At 38.7% G+C, this 24,908-nt stretch overlaps 1 protein-coding gene and 1 pseudogene across 1 annotated transcript; both read right to left on the bottom strand.

The window, feature by feature from the left end:
• Positions 1–4,887: 4,887 nt before the first annotated feature.
• CCDC28A (coiled-coil domain containing 28A) lies at positions 4,888–18,909 on the bottom strand. The gene is made up of 6 exons (XM_041745518.1): positions 18,516–18,909; positions 14,232–14,431; positions 13,555–13,718; positions 10,608–10,762; positions 8,542–8,564; positions 4,888–5,455 (listed from the first exon to the last, which is right to left on the bottom strand). The coding sequence occupies exons 1-6, from the start codon at positions 18,768–18,770 to the stop codon at positions 5,398–5,400; spliced, it is 855 nt and encodes a 284-aa protein (XP_041601452.1). The 5' UTR covers positions 18,771–18,909; the 3' UTR covers positions 4,888–5,397.
• Positions 16,153–16,967, bottom strand: LOC121485323 (annotated as a pseudogene).
• Positions 18,910–24,908: the final 5,999 nt, after the last annotated feature.

Below are 24,908 nucleotides of genomic sequence, written 5' to 3'. Positions count from 1 at the left end.
CTGGATTTTCCCTAAAGTGTGAGTATAACTTAAATTGGATATTTTATTTCTCTGGGTTAATTTGGAAATAGAACTTCTTTTTCCTGGCTGACTATACTTTACAACTTGCTATTGATGAGGAAATCAGCAAATGACATTAGCACTTCTTTGCTTAGCAAAAAAAGGGGAACGAGATGGGGAGGAGCCTGTTGTGTGACATTCAAAGCCAGATTAAGGTCTGAAAGGCTGGGCAATTGCCACTCCACATAGAGAGCTAAACTGTCACTGGGATAAAGCAGAATCGTGTTGCCATTAACAGTTTCCCCAGGTGATTTCTTACACAGTTGGAGACATGTAAATTCAACCAGTCCTGCCCCACTCTAGTAGATAAAATGACTTGAAGGAAAATTAGGAACAAACCATTGTTTTTACCCTGCCACAGAGGTACCTACATTTGAGTTTTTTTATGATCCACCCATGCAAATTGTACCATGACTCATCTATTATCTAAAATTTAATCCCTTAGGCATGTTCTAGATCTTCAATATTTCAGAGGCTATGCAAAGTCATCTGAACTTTTAAAATATGTACCTGACAGGAGATCCTTGAGAAACTTTTAGATTCTATGCATTAAAAAAAAAAAAAAAAAATCTAGGGGATCCCTGGGTGGCTCAGCAGTTGAGTGTCTGCCTTTGGCTCAGGGCGTGATCCTGGAGTCCCGGGATTGAGACCCACGTCGGGCTCCCTGCATGGAGCCTGCTTCTCCCTCTGCCTGTGTCTCTGCCTCTCTCTCTCTCTCTCTGTGTCTCTCATGAATAAATAAATAAAATCTTTTTTTTTTTAATCTTTAAAAAAAAATCTATAAAAAGTCGTCTTCTTGCAGCATGAAAAAGGAATAAACTACTAGGAGTGAGGAAGAAACCCCAATTTAATCCCTCAAATATGCCTCTCAGGAGGTGTCTAGGGGCGCCTCTGGCTCAGTCCATTAAGTGACTGACTCTTGAATTAGCTGATGCCTGCGACCAGCTCCTGTCTGCTTGAGATTCCTCTTCAGGAGGAGGAATCTTCAGTCTCCTGCTTGAGACTCCCTCTTCCTGCCCATTTAACAACTCAAGGACATACCACTCTCTCTCTAAAATAAACAGATAAAATCTTAAAAAAAAAAAAAAAAGTTATCTGGTTCTAAAGATTGCAAAAAAGGACCAGAGTATAAGAAAAATGTGATTAGTGAAAAAGAGAAATAGAAAACTATTCCAGTTAAGTTAAAGTCTGTATTGATGGCATGTAAAAAACATGATTTACTTTGAACATAAACAGGTATATTATTTTTATTAAATGAACAAATAAGTAATGGATAATGAAATGATGGCTTAAAAAAAAAAGATTTTATTGATTTACTTGAAAGATAGAGCACGGAGGGAGAGGGAGAAGCAGAAACCCACTGAGCAGGGAGCCTGATGGGGCTCCATCCCAGGACCCTGAGGTCATGACCCCAGCCTAAGACAGACTCAACCTACTGAGCCACCCAGGCGCCCCAGGCATAGTTTCGAGGAAATCTGCACTCTTGATAGCACAGAAGGTGATAAGAAAGGCCGTGCTTGTGAGCCCAAAGTGGGCATAATTCAAATGCTGGTTTGGCTCACTGATAAAATTAAAACTATAAAATTAAAGCTGCAGCAAGAAGCAACTATACTACTGAAACTCATTCAGGAAAAATAACCAGCTACGGCTATTCTGAAACTTTCTTTCTTTTTTTTTTTTTTTTTAAATCAGAGAGCTTATGAATTGATTTCACTCTTTACTTCTCTTTTATTTTTTTTAATTTTTATTTATTTATGATAGTCACAGAGAGAGAGAGGCAGAGACACAGGCAGAGGGAGAAGCAGGCTCCATGCACCGGGAGCCCGACGTGGGATTCGATCCCGGGTCTCCAGGATCGCGCCCTGGGCCAAAGGCAGGCGCCAAACCGCTGCGCCACCCAGGGATCCCTATTCTGAAACTTTCAAGTCCCTGATCCCTATTTTCTTCTCCTGAAATAAATTTTAGAGCATGACTTTTGAGATTCCCAAAGCGCGCCAATGTCAAGATCGGCCCGAAAACAGCGGCCTGGGTCGTGCCAGACTTTGACACAGATGATGTCTGGGTATTCTGTTCCGGGACTTGCCGCAAGAGTCGGTAATAAGCGCGAAAACGGAAACCCCATGCCGTTAATTATTTGTTCGCGTATTAACCCCCGGAGCGCCACAGCGCCGGAGGCCGCACGGGCCGCAGGCTCGGACCCCCCGGGCCGCACCCCCCCCCCCGCGGCCCGGCCTCCGAGGTCGCAGGGGCCGAGAGCCGCGGAGAGGGAGGGAGCTGGCGCGAGCCGGTGCGGGTCGGGCGCGAATCCGTGTTTTCCAAAGTGCTCAGCAACCAGACTGCACGTCTGCGGCGGCCGAACGCTCCGAGGAGGGTAAGGGGTTCCCTGCACCGCCCACTCAAGCCTACGCAAAGATTGCCTCGGTTTCCCCCCAGAGCCGCCGCAGTGTTCTCGGGGAAGGGCGGGGCTGCTGAGGCCTCAAGGTCGCGGGGGGCTGGGGGGCGCTGGCCGTGCCTCCGCGGCCATGGGGGAGCTAAAGCGGCGCGGCCGCAGCGCCCCGGGGGTCCCCGCGGCCCAGGGCTCCCCCTCGCGGAGGGGCCGCCTCCTCTTCGGCCCGCCGAGCGCCGAGCAGCCGCAGGAGCGCGCGGCCGCAGCGGGGCGCCGTCGCCATGGGGACCCGCACGCCGCGCCCCGCCCGCACCTGCGCGGGGGGTGGGGGGGACGGGGATGGCGGCCCGCGCCGCAGGGCGCAGAGGCGGGGCTCCGGGCGCCGTCGCCATGGAGACCCGCACGCCGCGCGCCGCCCGCACCTGCGCGGGGGGTGGGGGGAACGGGGATGGCAGCCCGCGCCGCAGGGCGCAGAGGCGGGGCTCCGGGCAGGCGGCGGCGCCCCCTCCGTGGCGGCCCCGCGGAGCCTCGGTGGGACCGCCGAAGGCTGGGAGCGGAGGGCCAGAGGCCGGGCTGCTGCACCCCAACCCGGAGGCGGCGTGAAGAGCGAGCTGAAGGCCGGCGCCCCCCGTGGTGGGAAGGTGGGGTTCCTTAGCGTCAGCAACTCCTCTGGCTATTCTAATAATCATCAATTTTAGCGCTATACAAAAGGTACCAACACCGGAGTAAACGACTTTAAGGGATCTGAAGGTAACACAAAGTAGGATAAGTGGTTTGTCCTGGTAGTGTGTTTTTAAAAAATCGTCGGTGATTAAAATTTGTCTACAAGGACTATACAGCACCTATATAATCAATACATTTTATTCTACTACAGTTTTAGACTAATCCAGGCACCTCATTTTTTTTTCTGCTGCCTTTAATATGTTTAAATTGTGTGAAAGGGTGCAAATTAGATAAGCTAAAATTTTATTACCTGAGGCCCACATGGGTCCCCTTGACACAAAGGACAAATGAACCGAGTGAACAAACAAGGTCAATCTGATACTCTGTCACTAATCCACAGGAAACAGCTTTTGCTTTACTGTCTCAGGACCCATCCAAGAAAAACATGTCACATGGCAAAATTTCCTTTTGCTCTGTCAGACCCTAGAATGCTATTTCCCCACCCTGGAATCCCTTGTTCTCTCCACCTAATTGAAAAGTTTACAAGATTGTATTTAATGTTCTGCTAACTTTCTCATTTTTAAAAGGGGTTATCAAAAAGACTGATTAGATAAATTGATCAAAATTCTTTGAACTCAGAATGCCAAAAGTTGCTAAAATTACTAAAATTTGTATCATTCAATGGGTTTCCCTCTCCCACCCCAAATTAGGTGATTTCTCTGTCCTGGAAATGAGGAAGCAGCATGGGCCTCTTCCAAAATGTGAAGGCAACTGAGCTATGACTGAATAAACAAAATGTGGCATACCACACAATGAGAGAAGTACTGATCCATGCTACAACATAGATGAACCCTGAAACCTTGAAAATATTGTAAGTAAAATAAGTGAGTCATAAAAAATCATGTAGGATTCCATTTATACAAAATGTTGAGAATGGGCAAATCCATAGACAGGAAATAGATTACTGGTTGCCAGTGGCTGGGAGGTTTGGGAAATGGGGAATGATTGCCAATGGGTTTTTTTTTTTTTTTTTTTTTTTTTTGGAAAGATGGAAGTGATGAAAATGTTCTACAATTAGGTTATGGTGATGGGTGCTCAACTCTGAATCCACTAAAAACCACTGAGCTGTACACTTTAAAAGGTATATTTTAGGGGATCCCTGGGTGGCTCAGCAGTTTAGCTCTGCCTTCGGCCCAGGGCATGATCCTGGAGTTTCGGGATCGAGTCCCACATCAGGCTCCCTGTGTGGAGCCTGCTTCTCCTTCTGCCTGTGTTTGTGCCTCTCTCTGTCTGTCTGTCTGTCTGTCTCTCGTGAATAAATAAATAAAAAATCTTTTAAAAAAAAAAGGTATATTTTATGGTGTTTATTTCAAAAAAGCTGTTGTAAAATGGGTCATTATTAATTTTTGCTGTACATTACTGGTGTTAGCTGTTGTGATATGCATCTTATACATGCTTTTTTACTTTCTCATAACTACTACAAGTTGGTTATTAATCTCATTTTCTAGAGGAAAAATAAAAAAACCCAAAGAAGCTAAGTAAATAGGCATGAATACAAAGCTAAGGAGGCAGAATGGGGATTCAAGTCAAGGTCCAACTTTAAAGTCCATGATCTTTTCATAACTAACACCAATACTGAAATGTGCAAAAGGTGCAAAATCTGGAAGAAAATTATGTAACCTAAAATTTTATAAACACAGCTTACTTTTGAGGACTGAACTCTTGTATTCCCAGACTGAGGACTACAGGTTTCTTCAAAATAAAACAATAAAGACTAATTTAAAATGATCACTTTATTAAAAATAGCAAATCTCACAAATACTCATTTAACATTTTGTTGGCACTGGCCACTGGAAAACACACCAGTGTGTGTACTGATTGTCTAACGTAAACTGAAGCAGGGCTGCCACAAAAAGCCTGTGCATCATCAACTTATAATCAACACGGGACTAAGTTTGGTGAGCTCAGGAAGGATAAACCTTCAGCCCTATTAATAACATTTTGCGCACTGCATTTCAAGTATAACCCCCATAAGGCAACAATAGAAAGCATAGCAGCACAGCCTCTGTATCATATTTCCTGATTAAGCCTTCAACAAGGCCGAGGCTCCGGTTATGGCGAATAACAGCAAGTCAAATTTACTAAAAGCAGTAGTGAAAACAATCATTGCACTGGCACTTTAATGACTTTATTCCTTATTGTGGAAGATGATTCTGCTACTGGATTCAGCTGGAAAAGTAAAAAATGCTGTTTTTCTTCAAACCACAAGAAAGCAACCACATGTCATTTTAGCTGGTAGAAGAAGTATTTGGGACATCTTGTGCATCTGCCAAATGTAGTTTTTGTCTGGATTCATCAGTTAAGAAGATTTTCATTCTATAATGAGGGCTTCTTTTAAATTATGGGAAATCATGCTCAGGAGCTATGAGAGGTATTAAAAAGAAATATGTTTAAAGGGAAAGTGCCCATATAGCTCCTGAGAAACTTGGATGTGATAAGACAATTTTTAAACGTAGTGAAGTAATTATATCCAGAATTTGAAGACTTAAAAAAAAGTCACTAAATCAAGATTATGTTACAGGTTCTAATAGAGCACAGAATTATATCAATGTGGCAAGAATCATTTTCATGGTAAGTAACTGATGAGAGGCAAATATGAAAACTTACCAGATTAAAAAAATAATAATTTAAGAGGACAACACCACTTTATCATCTTTGGGAAAACGATTTCTTTGTAAAAGTCAAAAAATAAAATCAAATCATCATAGCTCTAAAACTTTTTCTATAATCCTCTGAATTATTCTTTAAGAAGACTAGAAACAGAATGGAATTCCTGCAGGTATTATTCCCTTTCCTTATCATTAATGTCTTTCATTTTCCTCTTTCATCTCTCTATGTAGATCCACCTGCTACCTACTTTTTCAAGCCCCAATTCAAACAATGCTATAGATACACTGAGAACAACTAAAAGCTAGCAATACACATATGGCAAAGGTTACTAAAGTATATAGACAGGAGTATTGCCAAAGACATTCTCGTCCAGTTGGAAAGCGGAAATTTAACACATACAAAAATCAACAGATAATGAAATAAGACAGAATGCTAGTTTAAGGTACAAATAAAATGCTATATGGAAACAGTCAGCTTTGGTGTTATTTGGTAAGGGAAAGGGGGAGCAGAGCAACTCTAGGTAGGAAGTACAACCTGAACAAAGGCATTAAGGTAAGCATGAACATGATGTGTTCTCAGAAATCCAGAGAATCAGCTTAGTGGGAATGAAAGATAATGAAAAATATAACAGTAAGTAGGCTGTGATCATACTATTGAGAGCCTTTGAAAATCTGACATGGTAAAAAAAAAAAAAAAAACCCAAAAAACAAAAAACTTGGTCTGAAATAGGAATGGCAAGAGGACAGTGATGTTTTTAGGAAGAATAATTTACTGGTATTGTCTAAAGTCTACAGCAGTACTGTGCAAAAGAAATATAATGCAAGCCACAGATATAATTTTAAAAATATATTTAATTTACACTAATATATCAAAAAACTATCAGCATAATCATTATAAAAAATATTGAGATATTTTACATTTTTTCATGCTAAATCTTTGAAATCAGTGTACAAATTATAGTTCTAGCACATTTCAGTTTATATTAGCCACATTTCACATGCTCAGTAGCTACATGGCTAGTGGCTACCATATTGGACAGTATGGCAGCTCCAGGGTTAGAACAGAAGAAATTTGAAAGGTTATGGAATAAAGTGATGAGGGTAGGGAATGAAGGAAGAATAAAAGGCAGAACTGATGATGCCTGACAACTAACTGTAATTAAGAAATGGCAAATAATTTCCTGCCCACATCCAGGCTCAATGGCAGATAGTGCCATGGTTAAGTAGCAATGTCTGATATAGTCATAGGAGGAATTTAAATAATCTTGGAGACTGAAATAATAGAAGCAACTGATGACAGAAAGGGAAATTAGGAGGGAAAGCCTGAATACAGAGAGAACAATTATTACAAATGAGGAAACTAGGGTTGCCAAACTTTGTTCAAGGTTACACACCTGCTTACCAAGATTTGAAACCAAGCAATCCAAAGCCCATGCTCTTGTATTCTATCATGTTTCCTTGTTCAACTGTTGTGGTCGAATCAAGTCAAGTGGTAAGATAAATAAACCTAATGTTTAACAGAAACTCAGTTCCTAAACTGATGTGTCATCTGCACAGAAAGAAAAGCATAGAATATAAAGCTCAGAATGAAAATAAGAAAAAAGAACTACTACGAAGAGAAGACTCATAGTTAGCTCATATCTAATCCTCAAATGTAAGTCCTTCTTGGCAATGATGTTCCACATTAATGTGCCCACAGTTTATGTGGCTTCTCAAAATCTTATTTTCTTCATCTGTAAAATGGTAAGTATACCACCACCTACTTACAAGAATAGGACCAGATGAGAAAATGCATGTAAAGCCCGTCATAAAATATTTGGCAAGTAATAAGTACTCAAATAAGATTAACTATTTAATTGTTATTACTGGATTTGTATTTACTTCTCTATTTCTTCATTGTTACTGCAAATTTTAACAATAACAGTATGTGTTATTAAGAGTAATAATAATTTGTATATATATATATACACATATATATACACACACACATATTCTACATTTTGAAAAATTTCATATAAACATCATTACATGTAGCAATTACCGTATAGTACAGAGGACGCTTTGAGATGTTAAACTATTTATCCAAGGTTAGTTACCAAAATTATCAAAACCAAATTTCAAAAATCAAATCTCTGGACTCTACAACCAGCATCCTTTTCAGTATCTCATTATTTAGTCCAAAAGGACTAAACTCTAAAATTATTTTATAGACAGGATAAAATTTCTTATTGTTCTTATATATCTCACATTGTGCCTAGGACTATATCCAAAAATACATTTTGAAAAATTCCTGCAATAATTGCTCCAAATTGAAAAGTTAAAACCTAAATATTTTACATGTGTTTTGGTGATTTCCTTTAAGCTACTTCTATAATACACTTTTATTTACATCTAAAGTATTCTATGTAATGATAGTAAATTAAGTTTGGCATATTATGTCTATATATCCAACTGCTATTTAACTTAAGAATCCAAGATTCAAAATAATTTCCATGGCAACTAGCCTAATCCTCAAATCTCTTAATTTTTTTAAAATTTGTTTTAAAATTCCAAAAACAATACAAAGCAAAGCAGAACAAACCAGAAACAAAATGGCAGCATACAAAAAACAACTGAAAATGTCATTTGGAAACCAAAAGGGAAGAGAAATGGCCCCAGTAAATAACAGCAGGGCTCTTCAGAAGTTATAATTTATAACCAGAAGTTATAACCAGATGTTATAATTTGTAAACTTTTCACTGTTGATATTAGGCAAAAGGATACATGGAAGAATTCAGTTCTTCTAACTGTAACAGAAACAAATTTAACTTTTATAAGAAAAATATCTTAAGTAGATAATTGTTTACACATTTTAAAATAAACTATTTTTTCATTTAAGCTTTCTTTAAATGAAAAAGTAAATACTGAAAAAACTTTCCAAAAATTTCTGGGTTGGGAAATTCACTTATACAAAGTAATTATAAAGTATCGTTAACATTTATTAAACACAAATATGAGGAGAGAAACCAGGTAATAAAAACTAGAGTTTTATAAAGATTCTTAGAACCATGAATAATTATAATCATCTCTATTATTAGTTTTTAAAAGTTACCATTTTAATGATCAAAATCTTTAAAAACTTTTGTGGATTATGAAAAGATTTCACATATCATTCAGTTTTCAGGATGAGGTAGAACTAATCACACCTATTTTACAGAGGAGAAAATCAAAGTTACAGAAATGTTAACTAAATTGACAATATTCAGATATAACTGAAATGCAAATCCCAGACTAAACAAAGACTTTCTGGTTTCAAATTCAGTGTTCTCTCTATACCACAGTCACTTTCCTAAATGTACTGCAAATTAAACTTGTATTTATTAAGAGGAACAAGTAAAAGGAAATACGTGTAAGACCGAACATAGTAGATATAAAATAAAACATGTAGGCTTGAAACTCTGAAAGTCTGGGCCTACCATTTCCCTTATATTTACTTATTCAAAGGATAAAGAAAGCCAACAGAAATGAAACCTTTTTGTCATTAGTAAATACAGAAACTATTCTGAAATTAAAGTACATTGAATTCAGTTTATTTTTATATCAAGAAAAGGTTTTTCTTGGTTGTTGTTTTTTTTAAAGATTTTATTTATTTATTCATGAGAGACACACAGAGAGAGAGGCAGAGACACAGGCAGAGGGAGAAGCAGGCTCCAGACAGGGAGCCCGACGTGGGACTGGATCCCTGGTCTCCAGGATCACGCCCTGAGCTGAAGGCGGTGCCAAACCGCTGAGCAACCTGGGCTGCTCTCAAGAAAAGGTTTAAAGAGGCAAATTTCATTAATACCTTTCAGTATAAGAATCAAACGTAGTGTTACAGACAGGGCTATGTCCTCCCCAAACTCATACATTTTAGGCCTAATCCCCAATACCTCAGAATGTGAGTGTATCTGGAGATAGGGTGTTACAAAGATGTAGTAAGTTAAAATGAGGTCATTAGGGTGGGCCCTAATCCAGATGACTGGTTGTCTTTACCAGAGGAGGACATTTGGACATAGGCAACCCATTCATAAAAAGGTGAATGCCATGTAAAGATGAAGATGGCCACCCACAAGCCAAGGGAAGAGGCCTCAGAAGAAACCAGCTCTGCCGACGACACCTTGACCTCCATCTTTGGGCTTCCAGAACTGTGTGGAATGAATTTCAGATGTACCGAGTCTATGGCACTTTGTTGTGGCAGCTTTAGCATGCTAATACACATGGCAGTGTACTAAATTACCGTAAACACCAAATACGGTTCTGTATTTAGAAATAAGTAACCATCATCTGAGTGAATAATAGAAAATATATTAATCATGTCAGGATCGTTTATATGTTAAGATCTTATCATATATGTACAGAAGTAAATCTTTCACTTTTAGATTTGCCAGCATTCTCAGAATGTATGTGTAGATGTATATATGACAATTTATTTGAAATATATTTCTTTTTTTATAAAAAGAGTAGAATACAATGTGTATGAGACCTGAAAATACTACACTAAGTGAAAGAACCTTGTCATAAGAAGCCACATACTGTGTGATTCTCTTTATATGAAATATCCAGAATAGGCAAATCTACACAGAGAGTAGATTAATGGCTGCTAAGGGGATGAAGAGAAGGGAGGATTGAGAGGGACAGGGTTTCTTTTGGGAGTGATGAACATATTCTAGAATCGGACAGAGGTGATGCCTGCAAAACACTGTGAATGTACCAAAAACCACTAAATGGTATACTTTAAAATGATTAAAACGATGAACTTTCAATAAAAAATGTTTATGAAAGAAAGAATAAAGAAAAAGAATTATACTCACATCAGACAGAAGCCTGTCTAGATTGGAGTCACTGGCTGTTTTTCTTTTATCCTCAGGAAGTTCCTCTAACTCCCCGTAGAGCTCCAAATTCAAACGAGCTAATTTCTCCTGCATTCCCCGAACATGCTCCATCTGTTCGATGGAACATTCATTTCCTGGGGGAACATCCCAGAACATTAATAAAGATTAGGATAGTTCAAACTAACTGCCTGGAGGAAAAACTTTTAAACTCAAGGTGTTCACAAGAAATTAGCTTTCTTTCTTTTGTAAGTTACATTGTTAATAACTGCATATTTTCTGTGTATAATCACAAATCAAATCTCTGGCCACGAAAACAATGATAATCTAAGAAATGTCTGTGGGCACTAAGAAAATAAGATAGGAAAGATTTTCTGTAAAAAACAAAATCATCAGGGCACCTGGCTGGCTCAATTGGTGCAGCCAGCAACTCTTGTTTTCAGGGTTTTGAGTATAAGACCCATGTTGGGGGTGGACATCACTTGAAAATAAAATATTTTAAAAATTAAAACAAAACAAAACAAAACCCAAAAATCATCCTTTAGGTAAAGGAAATTCTTTTTTCAATAGTAATATCATTTCTAGAAGCAATAGCGTCATCTAATCATGTTCAATTTGACAACTGCCATTTTAACCGAATGACCTCACATTTTATAATAATGACGGAACTTGAGAATCCTATAAGAGCTTCAACCATGACTCATTTTTGTCACCAATTATGTATGCCTCCTTTAAGAAATATAAATGAAAATATTTATGAAGCATGAGAAATACAATGTAATATTTTCAGTTGTATACCCATTAGTGCAAGATAGCTTAAATGCTAAAGGACAGGTCTTACACTATTTATTGACTAGAATTGTCTGAGGTGGTATTATCTGCTCAGGGCAGCTAATATATATACAGTATATATTACATATTTTTATATAGTTAAGTATAGCCTCAACAACCTTTTATTTTGCTAGAGAATTTTATTTTTTAAGTAACCTCTACACTCAATGTGGGGCTTGAATCCACAACCCCAAGATCAAGAGTCACATGTTTCACTGACTGAGCCAGCCAGGTGCTCCTAGCCCTTACAGCTTCTTGAAAGTAAAATTTTTTTTTCAAAAAAACTCTCGTTTTCTCAGAGGTATACTATAGCTCAGAAGTTGAAGTACATATATCTTAAATCAACAAGAATTTATGTAAATTACACTATTAATTTCCTCCAGCTAGCTTTATATCATCTTCAACACCTACAATATTAAATTAACTACTGATAATTTTGAAGCTAGTTACAACTCTTTAAAAATAATCCTTTTCTCACAGAAAATATCTCATATTTCCTTTACTTTAATGATGTTTTTCAATAATTAACCGTAACCTGGAAGGTCAAGTGGAAGAAATACCCTAAAAGAGAGGTGTGTGTGTGTGTGTGTGTGTGTGTGTGTGTGTACACATATGTATATATTGGCAGACATATAAATGTATCTCTATATAACATATATATACAGAGAGAGAGAGAGAGAGAAAAGGTGGGGAAGAATATAAAGTAAAAAATATAAAGAAGCAGAAATCATAAGAGATCCATGTGATCTAACATGAGAACAACAGAAACTCCAAAAGAATAAAAAGGAACAGATGGAGGAGAAATCAACTAGCAATAGAAAAAATATTCCTTCAGATGAAAATGAGTTGGTAGATATGATGGGCTCACTGATTCCCAGGCAGGATTGATGAGAAAAGTTAAAGAAAGAAAACTTTCAAACATAATCCTAGTATCATCAGCAATTTATAAAAGAACTCTTTTCTCTGAATTCCACCAGCAATAGGTATTACAAGTCTTTTAATTTTGCCAGTCTGGTGGTATGAGGTGATATCTCTTTGATTGCTATTACGTCTGTGTTTGTTAAGCAGTTGAATTACTCTTTTCAGGGCCTTTACCCAATTTTCTATTTGGTTATTTATCTTTTTGTTGGTAGTGGTGGCCTCAAAAAACCAGCATATATGTTAACACTTTTGCATTTGTGTGAGATTCTGTATGTGTGCATTCAATCATTTTCAAATCGCTTATAAAAAATACAGGGACATAATTCTATCAAAAAAGGCTTATAAGGTGAGTTGCAAGCTGAATACAAAAGCTCTAACTATATGCTTTGTGAACTCATACAAAAATATCTACTCAGAATTTTTAATGAAACAATCAGTTAACTGTTCTTCATGAAAGAACAAGAAAATCAGGTTCTTTTAAATTCAAAAATGAGGAATGGTGGGCAAGAAATAAGTTTAGGCTTAAAAGGATAAAGAAAAATGATCTTGGGACTTTCCCAAACTAAAACATTAAGTCTAAAATATTTAACTGACAAAGAATATTCCTTTTGTTTGTTACTTTCAGGATAGTTATTTCATAATAGCAATCCTACTTTAACATTTCAACTAACCTTCCCTTTATTTCCTCATGAGAGAGAGAGAGAGAGAGAGAGAGGCAGAGACATAGGCAGAGAGAGAAGCAGGACTTGATCCCAGGACCCCGGGATCATGCCCTGAGCCAAAGGCAGATGCTCAACCACTGAGCCTCCCAGGCATCCCTATCCCTAACCCTCCCTTCTTTTTGTTTTGTTTTTTTTTAAACCCTTCTTTCTTTAAAGAAAAAAATCTTTTCCTGGAGCCTGGGTGGCTCAGCTGGTTAAACGTCTGACTCTTGATTTTGGCTCAGGTCCTGATCTCAGGGTTGTGAGATTGAGCTCTGGGTAGGGTTCCATGCTGGACAAAATTATAGTCCACAACCATGACAAATGAAATATAGGATGATTGCATGTTATGTCTCTGGACTCTTTTTTTTTTTAATAAAAGAAAATGATACTTTTAAAAGGAATGGCAAAACAAATGCAAAAATAGGATGCAAACATCTTGAAAAGAAAAACAAAGGGAAATATCTATGGCTTGCCGAATGCTTGAAGTTTTCCAGAGTGGAAATCATTCAAAAGGCTGAGAAGCCCTCTCTCCATTTCTTGAACATCTGAGACATCGGTGAGAAAAGAGTGCTGAATGGGAGCAGGCTGTGCACCTTTTCCTTCTCCACCCTGAGGTCTGGTCTTTTCTTTCATCACTCTGCAAAGATGATGCAATAAAAACATTAACTGCATATGATTATGTTTAAAAAGAGAAAATATACATATATATAATATACTTAAGATATATTATCTTGCTTTCCAAATATCTAATACTACAAAATACTCACACACATTCAGCAATATCCTATATCACATTTAAACCTGTTGCTCCTAAATTAGTTAAGAAAACAAAACAAAACAACAACAACAACAACAACCCTGTATATTTTTTATTCCTTTTCTGGCTAGTGCATCAACTTTGTCTACAAATTTTCTCATTCTATTTTAATAGGAGACAAAGTAAGGGCGTTCAAACCAATCATTCATTCTGCATGTTCTAATCCCTACACATTGTAACCTTCATTATTTTTCTCTAAAATCACACATGATAATACATGCTTCAACTGTTTAAAAAGTCAAGCCAAGAGAAAAAAAGGGTTATAAGAATTATTGGATTCAGTATTTACTCTGATAGCATTTTGCTGTGATAATATAAAAGAAAATAATTCACCTTTTTAACTTTGGTCGTTGTGAAGTTGACTGTGATGCAGGATTTGAAAACCCTGTGCTTTTACTAACTGGAATGGCATTTTTTTTGGCACTAGCAATCTGAGTAGAGTGGGCACTAAAAGACTTAGGACTCCTCCTCTTCACTTTCCGCTCCTCCATTGTTCTAAGTTCCTTATTGCACCAAGGCCAGCTTCTTATGACCTAAGGAAATACAGCAAAATTATACATATATGCTAGAATATGCAAAAATGAAAGGGGTTTTTAAAGACCCACTTCATAGGAGGAAAGAAGATCAAGAATTTCAGTGGCCATTAGATAAAGTTAGAATAAGGATCCTTTTTTAAAAAAGATTTTATTTGAGAGAGAGAGTGATCATGAGTGGGGGGGGGCAGTGGTAGAAGCAGACTCCCCACTGAGCAGGGAACCTCGATGTGGGGCTCGATACCAGAACCCTGAGATCATGACTTGAGCTGAAGGCAGACACTCAACCGACTGAGTCACCAAGGTGCCTCAGAATAAAGATCTAGCTGCTGTGCTATATATACAGAAGCCACAGAAGCCCTAAGCAAAATCTGTAAGAAATTTTTTTCACCATTTTCTTTATTCACTCACCCCACAAATATTTACACTATTCCACATGCCAGGCGCTATTCTGGATATTGGGAAGATAGTAGTGAAAAAGACAAAGTCTCTGTCCTCAAAAAGCCTCATTATAGAAGGGAAACAATACATGAAAAATAAACAAAATAGCCATGTGATATTCTCAGCCCACTCAAGATTTAGGTGGTCTTTAGATCTCCGTGCTAAAATTTATTCTTAGAAGAACCAACTAGATTCAAACAGATACAGATACAACTGAAGAAGTATCTGCATTTTTTTTTTCTAATGACACAGCTACTCTTTAATTACTGAAGACAGTATAAATTGATGTAACGCTTGAAAATGTATATATACCTTTGACTCAGTAAGTCCCACTACTGGGAATTTATATAAAGAAAATAAAAAACAAAGAAGGAAAAAAGTCTCTGTATATAAATATGTTGCAGGAATAAGCAACAAATTAGAACAACCTAAAAGTCTAGTAAGGGGAATAGGTAAGTAAATTATACAACCATACAGAATAGAGGTTTTAAAGTTGACAATTAGACTTTATAGCAGCATTTTTTTTAAAGGCAAGGTACAACACTGTATTTTTGTAATGATTAAAAATTTAGAGAAATTATACACTTGGAAAAAGATGAGGTGGACATATAGTTGTTCACAGTGATAACATTAGAGTTGAATTCTCTCACACTTTATGCCAAGCCTTTATATATTTCAAGACTTATATTCATATTATCAGATGCTTAAATCTTAAATATACAAATGTCCAAAAAAACGCTTTCTGAAAAAGATTATGTAGGGAAAGTTTCTTACTTTGTGATTTCTTTTGTCCTTTTAAGCACACCATGTAGTAAACAGTAGATGTGTGGTGGTAAGTTTGTGTGCTGCCTAATGTCAAGAATTTCTAGTCAACCTAATGCCCCATGTGCCCGAGTATCTCCATGCCAGACAAAGCCCAGGACAGAACAATAATGCTTTGTGCCCAGGCTGAGCAGTTACTCTCTCCTATATACTAAGCATTCATCCACAGAATAGTAAAAAAAAAAAAAAAAAAAATATATATATATATATATATATATATATATATATATATATATATTAGGTGCTAGAGCCTAATGCAAGACAAGAATTCAATCTAAAAACTTCTATAAAGATAATTAAAATATTTCTAGTTTTAATTGTATCATTCACAAAACGATGACACTGGAGTATTTTCCTCATCTCAAACAACAATCAATATCAAAGGTTATGCCTAACACAAAGAACTAGTGTTTAATCATTTTTATGCCATTATTTTTAAATGCTCTTATGTTTCAAAACTAATTAAATTTGCCTTCAGTATTTTGTTGCAGAGTTTTAGAACGAGCTCCTTTAGAATGCTCTAACAGCTTGATGGCCTTGTCAGAATTTTCAATATTTCTAAGCAGGGTCTCTAATCTTCTCTTAATTTCCTTCTGGTCTTCAAGAACACAGCCAATTCCTATGGACTGAAACTTCTGGTCAACAGGCCCCGGTGGTACCTCAGATGAACATGCACTGTACAGGGACATCAAGTGACTCCTGGCATTTCTCAAACCATCCAAAAACTTACTGACCACCTCATCAATAATCCTGGTGGCATGCTTTCGGGATTCTTGCTGCTGGGGGTTTCTGATTGTTTCTACTGAAACTTCAACGGTGAGGGTTCATCCCATCAAACAGTTTGCCATCAGATTTAATTCTTCTCTTTCTCCGTCGCTGATCTGCCTCATATCCTGGCTATTCTGGATGCTGTGGATCATTTCCAGAAGGATTTCTTTCTCTTGCTCAACAGCAGTTGCGGCTTCTCTCAAAGCTTCCACCCTGAGCTCCAGCTGGTCCAGGCTCTCCAGCAGGCGGCTGGAGTGGTCCGCCATGGAGGAGGAGCAGCAGAAATTGGCTGCTTTCATGTTGATCTTGGCCTAACCCATATGAGGTATCTGCATTTTAATTAACAACTAGAAACCATATTTCAACTACCAACCAGAAACTCAGTTTCACCTTAGGGATAATACTGGTTCTAGTTCCTTGATCAACTGAAGTTCTGTAAAATTAAACTTGTTCCATGACTGTTTTGAATATAACTTTCTTTACTTATTTCCAAGGATACAGGAAACTGTATTATATACGTTTAGGTTTGCTAGTATCAAAAGTTACACTATGAAGCTCCAGGCCGCCCTTCCATAGAGAACACAGACCCAATTATTTTCCCCTTATTTCATGTATTAATCAGTTTTATTTTCCTAACAGTCATCCAACTAAAAATATCCTACATTTTTTAACTAGGCATTCTATTAAATTTTTTTTAGATTTATTTATTCATGAGAGACACAGAGAAAGAGGCAGAGACACAGGCAGAGGGAGAAGCAGGCTCCCCCCCAGGGAGCCTGATGTGGGACTTGATCCCAGGACCCCAGGATCACACCCTGAGCCAAAGGTAGATGCTCAACCACATAGCCACCCAGGCTTCTCACATACTATTAAATTCTTAATTATATTGTTTCATATATCATGAGAAATTTACATGGCTATTTACCTCATCAGACTATAAAGTGCCTTAGCAGTATTAGCCCTTTTTGTGTACACTGTGATGAATGTAACCATGCTATGACTGTTCCAAAAGATTCAAATTCACTGATTAGACTCCTAACATAATTCTTTGAGAACTTTAGTGAGAATAGATTTTTTTCCACTGGATTTTAACCAGCACTGGACTTTAAACCATTTCAGATTAGTGGGCTCAAGGTGGCTCTAAACAATCATAACAGGCACTATGATACCTCAAAAAGCAGCAAAGGGTTTAAAGGAAAGGCTCTAATGACCAGTCTTTAATCCCAGATACCAAGGGCAAATTCATCCAAATCGTGGCTAACAATTTTTCTTTAAGATACATTTTTAGTAACAGAACAGACATTCTGGCGTTGTTTCAGCATACAACACAAGGTAAAAGGAATTTTAATAAGCAACTGAATAGAGACAAGGATCTGTATAAACTTGTGATACACATAAACACACTCAACCTCGAGTTTAATGATGCTAATACACATTTGGTGAAACAAGAAAAAGAAAAAAACCCCAAAACCTGAGGGAGTAAAGCTATGCAAATAAACCAATAGTGGTTTATTTTAAATTTTTAAAAAGATTTTATTTATTTATTCATGAGAGACCCAGAGAGAGAGAGAGGCAGAGACACAGGCAGACGGAGAAGCAGGCTCCACGCAGGGAGCCCGACGTGGGACTCAACCCACGGGTCTCCAGGCTCAGGCCCTGGGCTGAAGGCGGCGCTAAACCGCTGAGCCACCCAGGCTGCCCCCAATAGCGGTTTAAACTACGATGTACTGAAGGGCCAGGACTAGAAATTTAGCCATTTTTGGAAGGCAAATCTCTGCCACAGAGAACCGAAATCTTTCCCGTATACACATAGCCAGGAACCTTTTAGAGAAGGCCTTCCCAGACTGCTCAGTTACTCACACACTGGTTCTGAGTGCCAGGGACGCACAGCCTCCAAGCAGGACCACTAGGAGTCCCTCTTGACTTCACCTCATTCCCCTGCCTCAGTCTGCCCACACGGTGACCCTTGACTTTCCCGAAGTGAGCAGTGACCAGAGCGGCGGCAGGGGCCTAAAAGGGACACCGCGGGAACGACTTTGCTTCCACCTCATACCTGAGGAAGGAGAGGATGGGGGTTCTCTTCCTCAACCTGCAAAGACCCCGGAGTCTCCGAAGCCAGTGCCGCAGCTGCAGCCGCCGACGCTACTGCTGCAGCTAGAGCCGGGGTCACATCCCGGACCCAGCGCCGCCACAACTCCTTTTGTTTACGGAAGTGACGCAAGGGGGCGGAGCCTCCGTGCCCCTGGCGGGAGCCCGGCCTCTTCCTGCCCCACCAGTACGGCTCCCGTCTCCGCCCTTGGCACCGCATTGCTTCCGCTGTCTTGTCCTCAACTGTACTTTAGGCGGACGTGGAAGGGGAGACTCATAGTTGGGCTTTTATTTTGGGTTCTGTGGCCCAGAAGCCCGGGGGGTGAAGGAGTGGCGATGGAGGCAGGACGGGAAACCACCGAGCCCTTTCCGGAAGCTGCCCCGCCCCCTGGGTGAGTGTCAGTTCCCACGCACTACAATTCCCAGCATGCTATTCGAGCAAGTCCGGAGGCGGAACCAAAGTGTCGCCATAGCAACTGAGTCCAGTCCCTCTCCCGGATGTCTCCAGGTAAACCAACTTTTTTAGCATGGAAGGCGGCATGAAAAGTCGTCTTTCTGCTTAACGACCCCGGGCCGAGCCCGTAAATGCGATTTTATTACAATTAAAAGCTACTGTGTTCAGGCCGTAGACATATGTTAATCTCTCACCTTCACTACAATTCTACGAGGTAGGGGTTTTAATCCCCGTTTTAGAGATGAGGACTCTGACACTCAGAAAGACTAATAAATCCACGTCTCTCTGTCACCAAGACAGTTCTTCCGCTCTACATATTTCTTCCTGAGAAGGAATTGTGAATTGTGGGAGACGAACTATCCTAAATGAGGGGACAGATCCTTATTTCATTCCCTAGTCTGGTGGGTATCGTTTCCCGTGTGGTGTTAGGGTGGGGGAGGTTTTAGGTTTGTACATCTTTAGAGACTCTGGATAGTTTTAGGTTTTTAGATCTTATAGACTCCGAATAGTACCACATATTTCTACTGAATTTGTTAATGAGGAAACCGTATCTAGAGATTGATATCAATATATCAGTTCTAGAAAGGCAGAGCAAAGTAGAAGTCAAGTATTCTAGTTTGGGATGTTTTGCCACCACTACTCCTTCCATTTTTAAAGATTCAGAAATGTTTTAAAAAGAAAGACTGGGATCCCTGGGTGGCGCAGCGGCTCGGCGCCTGCCTTTGGCCCAGGGCGCGATCCTGGAGACCCGGGATCGAATCCCACGTCGGGCTCCCACGTCGGGCTCCCGGTGCATGGAGCCTGCTTCTCCCTCTGCCTGTGTCTCTGCCTCTCTCTCTCTCTCTCTCTGTGACTATCATAAATAAATAATAATAATAATAAAAAGAAAGACTAAGTGAACATCCATGAATCCACCATCCAGAATGGTATGATGTTAAATTTTTTCATTTTATATTTTTTTTTTAATTTTTTTATTTTTATTTTTATTTATTTATGATAGTCACAGAGAGAGAGAGAGAGAGAGGCAGAGACACAGGCAGAGGGAGAAGCAGGCTCCATGCACCGGGAGCCCGACGTGGGATTCGATCCCAGCTCTCCAGGATCGCGCCCTGGGCCAAAGGCAGGCGCTAAACCGCTGCGCCACCCAGGGATCCCTCATTTTATATTTTTTAATGAAAGAAATAGAACATTACAGATTAAGTGGGTGCCCCTATTCCCAGTACCACTCTACTTCACTTGTGAGAGGCATGGTCTTAAAGTTGATAAGCAGCTTGCTAATCTAGGTTTGAATGCTTTCACTATTACTATATATTTATAAGCAATATATAGTATGACTGGGCTTTTGAAGATTCACATGAATGTTATTATATTTTGTGTATTGATCGACAACTTGGCTTTTTCATCTAACTCTGTTTTTGATAGCTATCCACATTGATACATCTGTCTAGACTTCATCTGGTTAGCTGTATAGTATTGTGTCAAAGAAGTTTCTCACACATTATTTGGAAATTCCTACAGTGATGGATATATTTAGGTTGTTTCCCATTTTTCACCATTACAAACAGTGTTGTAGGGTACAGTATTCTCAATATCTTTTCTCAATGTCTCTTAACTAATCTGAGTTATTTTATCTGTATGAGCAGAGCTTGCAAACTGTTGATTCACATGCTATTCTAATTTTTCAAATTGGTTGCTAACAGTTAAAATGGAACTAATAAAAAAAATGGATGTCATCCCATTCATTTGGCATTCTAATAATAATGGGAAGATCTGACCACACTAGATCTACACTGTAGCCTGGCAGCAATAAGTCAAGCAGACGAGCACTGTTTCCTGTGCTCTCTAGTTTTTCCCTAAGTCCTTCTGCTTTTAGTACTCGTCTGAGCCCTGTCATATTTGCATTTGCAACCCCTAATATAATGTAGGGACTCAAGAAGGTATCCTTACATGTGTACATATTTCAGGTCTTCAAAGTTCTGTATCGAGTCCCTATTTTGGCCAGACACTTTGTAGGAGGTCAGAGGGCATCTATAAACAAGTCTTGGACAAGAGCCCTATAGTGAGAGATCTTACAGTCTTGATAAAGGAGATGGTCAATAAATTAATAAACAAGAAAGTTTCAGTTAATGAAAAGTGCTCTGAAATAAAAGCTTAAGTTCACAGGGTGTTACTGCAAGGTGTGGGGTACTGAAGAGGGAGTGTCAGGGAGGGCCCTTCTGAAAAAGCAACTTTAGGAGTTGAGATATGAATGAAGTAGAGGAGCCAGCCATGGAATGATCTAGAGGAAGAACATCCTTCAGCAAAATATATGGTTAAACCACAGGTCTTTAGGCACAAACAAGATTGACAAATTTGAGGAAGCAAGCGGTCTGTGTGGCAAATTGTACTGATTTAGAGACAGAGTGCATAAGATAGAGCCACAGTGGTAGTTTAGAGTGCGATTTCTTTTTTTGATTTAGAGACAGAGTGCATGAGATAGAGCCACAGTAGTACAGTTTAAAGTGCGATTTCTTTTTTTAATTTGAATTTTATTTTTTAAGTTTAATTTTTTATTTAAATTCAGTTAATTAACATATAGTGTATTATTAGTTTCAGAGGTAGAGTTCAGTGATTCATCAGTTGTATGTAACACCCAGTGCTTATTACATCACGTGCTCTCCTTAATGCCCATCATCCAGTTACCCTGTCCCCTCTCCTCCAGTGACCCTGTTTGTTTCCTATGAGTAAGAAAGAGTCTCTTAGAGTTTGTCTCCCTCTTTGTTTTTGTCTTGTTTTATTTCATCGTCCCTTCCCCTATGCTCCTCTGTTTTATTTCTTAAATTCCACATAGGAGTGAGATCATATGATGATTGTCTTTCTCTGACTGACTTATTTTGCTTAGCATAATACCCTCTAATTCCATCTACATTGTTGTAGGTGGTAATATTTCATTTTTTAATGGCTGAGTAATATTCCATCGTGTGTGTGTGTGTGTGTGTGTGTGTGTGTGTGTGTATCACATCTTCTTTATCCATTCATCTATTGATGGACATCTGGCCCCTTTCCAGAGTTTGGCTATTGTGGACATTGCTGTTGTAAACATTGGGGTGCCTGTGCTCCATCAAAACACTATTTTTGTATCCTTTGGTTAAATACATGGTAGTGCAATTGTTAGGTCGTAGGGTAGCTCTATTTTTAACTTTTTAAGGAATCTCCATACTGTTTTTCCAGAGTGGTTGTACCAGTTTGGCGTGTGATTCTTTTACTTGAAATCTAGAGTTCTTCTTTGAAAGAAATTTTGTTCTTTGAGATTTATTAGAATTTTCTTTAAACTGCAAAAATCCCTCCTTTGGATTAATTGTTAAATAGACACCTTGTGTAAATTCCTCTAACCAGATGCTTTCTTCCTAAGGACAATATGCAAAGCATAAGAGCTTTGATCATCAACAATCTCTAGCCCCACCACTAATATACTCTATAGCATAGATAGGCAGGAGGATGCTGTTGGTGAATCTCCTGGTAGTGATGGTTATACAAGTGTTCAGGTTCACAGATTCTAGACTTACAAGTCAGAAACTCTTGGGAACTCAGGAATCACTCTTTTTAAAAAAATTTTTCTTACAGAAAATTTCAAACAGGTTTCAAAGAAGATAGAATAGTACCTGTTACCTACCTATTGACTCATGACCAATCTTATTTTTTCCTCCCAAATTTTTTCCTCTTCTCTATTATATTGAAGCAAATCCCAGACATCATTTAATCCATAATATTTCAGTATAGATTTCTAAAAGAGAAAAAACTTAACCAGAATATCACTGTTATTCCTGAAATAGTAATAATTACTTAATATTATTAAATATCCAGTCAGTCTTCAAATTTCCAATAGCATCATAAATGTCATTCATCACTTTTTTCCACATTTCATTTGAATCAGGAATATTTTTTTAAGTCCTCAGGTGATGAATGGATTTGGAAGCCAGTGTTTTTTACATCCTCGTTTCTTGAAACACAAACATGTGTTGTCCTTCCCCTTGAGAAGGTCACATTCTAAAGGAAAAGGCAGATATCTCAACCCAAAGAAAATTTCTACTCTACCTCAGTGCCTGGAAAAAGAGTCATCCCTTTGTTGTGCCTGTACTTCTTAGATGGAAGAGGTTTTTTATTTTGTTTTGTTTTAGTTTGGAAGCCTGTTCATCATTTGCTAAGTGTTTCTCCCCCTACTTTTCCTGCCATATCAGAATGCCTAGGCTGGGATAGGTCAGACTCAATGCTTCTTTGCATGCTTTGCTCAGGAAACATCTAATAACAAAGTCCTAAAACATAAATGAGCTCACCATATTCATGAAACTGAAAGAATGCCAAGGTACTAGTCTACCCTAAAATGTTCATGTTAAGTAAGCATTAGTGAAAGGCTCAAAAGTAAACATACAGATGCTTATAATTGTATTTTACTGGTAGCTGCTTTGGAAAAACAAAGGGTAAATAACAGACCTGACCAATTACAAAGACTTAGACATTTACAGAATTCTTACATATATGGTCTTTTTTTTTTTTTTAAGATTTTTTTTGTTTATTCATGAGAGACAGAGAGAGAGAGAGAGAGGCAGAGACACAGGCAGAGGGAGAAGCAGTCTCCATGCAGGAAGCCTGACATGGGACTCGATGCTGGGTATCCAGGATCAGGCCCTGGGCTCAAGGTGGCACTAAACTGCTGAGCCACCCAGGCTGCCCCATATATGGTCTTTGATTTATTTGTTTTCTTCATTAGATCATAAGTTCCTTGAGAGCAGATCTGTTTTGATTTTGTATCTTAAGCACATTGCGTAGAATGTGACATAAGGTAGATAATAAATGTATGTGTTGTGAATTGATAAAGTTCTCTAATTTTATTTTTGAAAGTAAAGTGATTTCCACAATCCCTATTTAAACTCCATAATCCAAAGATCAAGGCCTAGTCACAGTGCCAATCAGATAACATCCCTAATGCCCAGGCAAATCATCTCTTTTAGCTGGGCAATTTGTGTTTTGGTACACCAGCCTTCATAACGAGATCTGATGACGAAACTAATCCAAAAGTTTAGGGAAATTGTTAATTGAGTAATTCTTTTTCATCTTAATATTTGGGATGGTTTTAGTTTATGATTTTACAAAATGTTTTAATGCAATTTCTTATTCACACTTCCTTTTTAAGGCCAAGAGTAGTTAACAGGATTAGGGAATGATTATCAGCAAGATATTAGCAAGAGCACAATTCATCTTTCTAACATCTTTTCTCCAAGTTCTTGTCGTAGGAACACTTCAGCTTTAGAAGAAGGCTTGTGTTATAGGCTTAACCAGAAAACAAAGTATACCATGGACCAGGAAGTTAGCTGTACTGCATAACAACACTTCCATCAGTTTTCTGTCTTTTGTTGAACTTTAAGTTTAGTAGTATTACCAAAGGGTACCACAAGGCTAGTAAGAAATGCTTGTAGGGATAGCTTATGGTATAGAAGAGAAAGTAGAAGGTGGGGAGGGAGGGAAGGAGGCAGGGAGGAAGGGAAGGGTAGAAGGGGCCCTCATAACACCTTATTTATATCTCTATCTAACAAGGAAATTTTAAAATGTTATTTAAAACCTAAATTGCTACCACTCTGTCTTTTAAGAGTTGTCATAGTTCCTGTCAAGGAGAAATAAATCTTATATAGGGGAGAAAGGAGATGAAACTCTAGGCAGATGGCCCATTGTGTATCATAATATAGCAATGAGAGTTGGATATGCACAAGTGGGCAGGAGGTTGAGTTTGAGGACATGAAACTGAGAAAGTTGAATTGTTCTATGTAATAAAGTGGGAAGAATTGTTCACTGTGGTAGAGGGTAGAGGTCGGGAAATATTGAGAAACAGGACAGCAAAGAAAGCAGCAAAGTGAGAAAGGAGAATCAAAG

This window comes from Vulpes lagopus, chromosome 2, assembly GCF_018345385.1.
Source record: "Vulpes lagopus strain Blue_001 chromosome 2, ASM1834538v1, whole genome shotgun sequence".
Classification (NCBI taxonomy): Eukaryota; Metazoa; Chordata; class Mammalia; order Carnivora; family Canidae; genus Vulpes; species Vulpes lagopus.
This window is presented reverse-complemented; position numbering and strand designations above follow the sequence as displayed.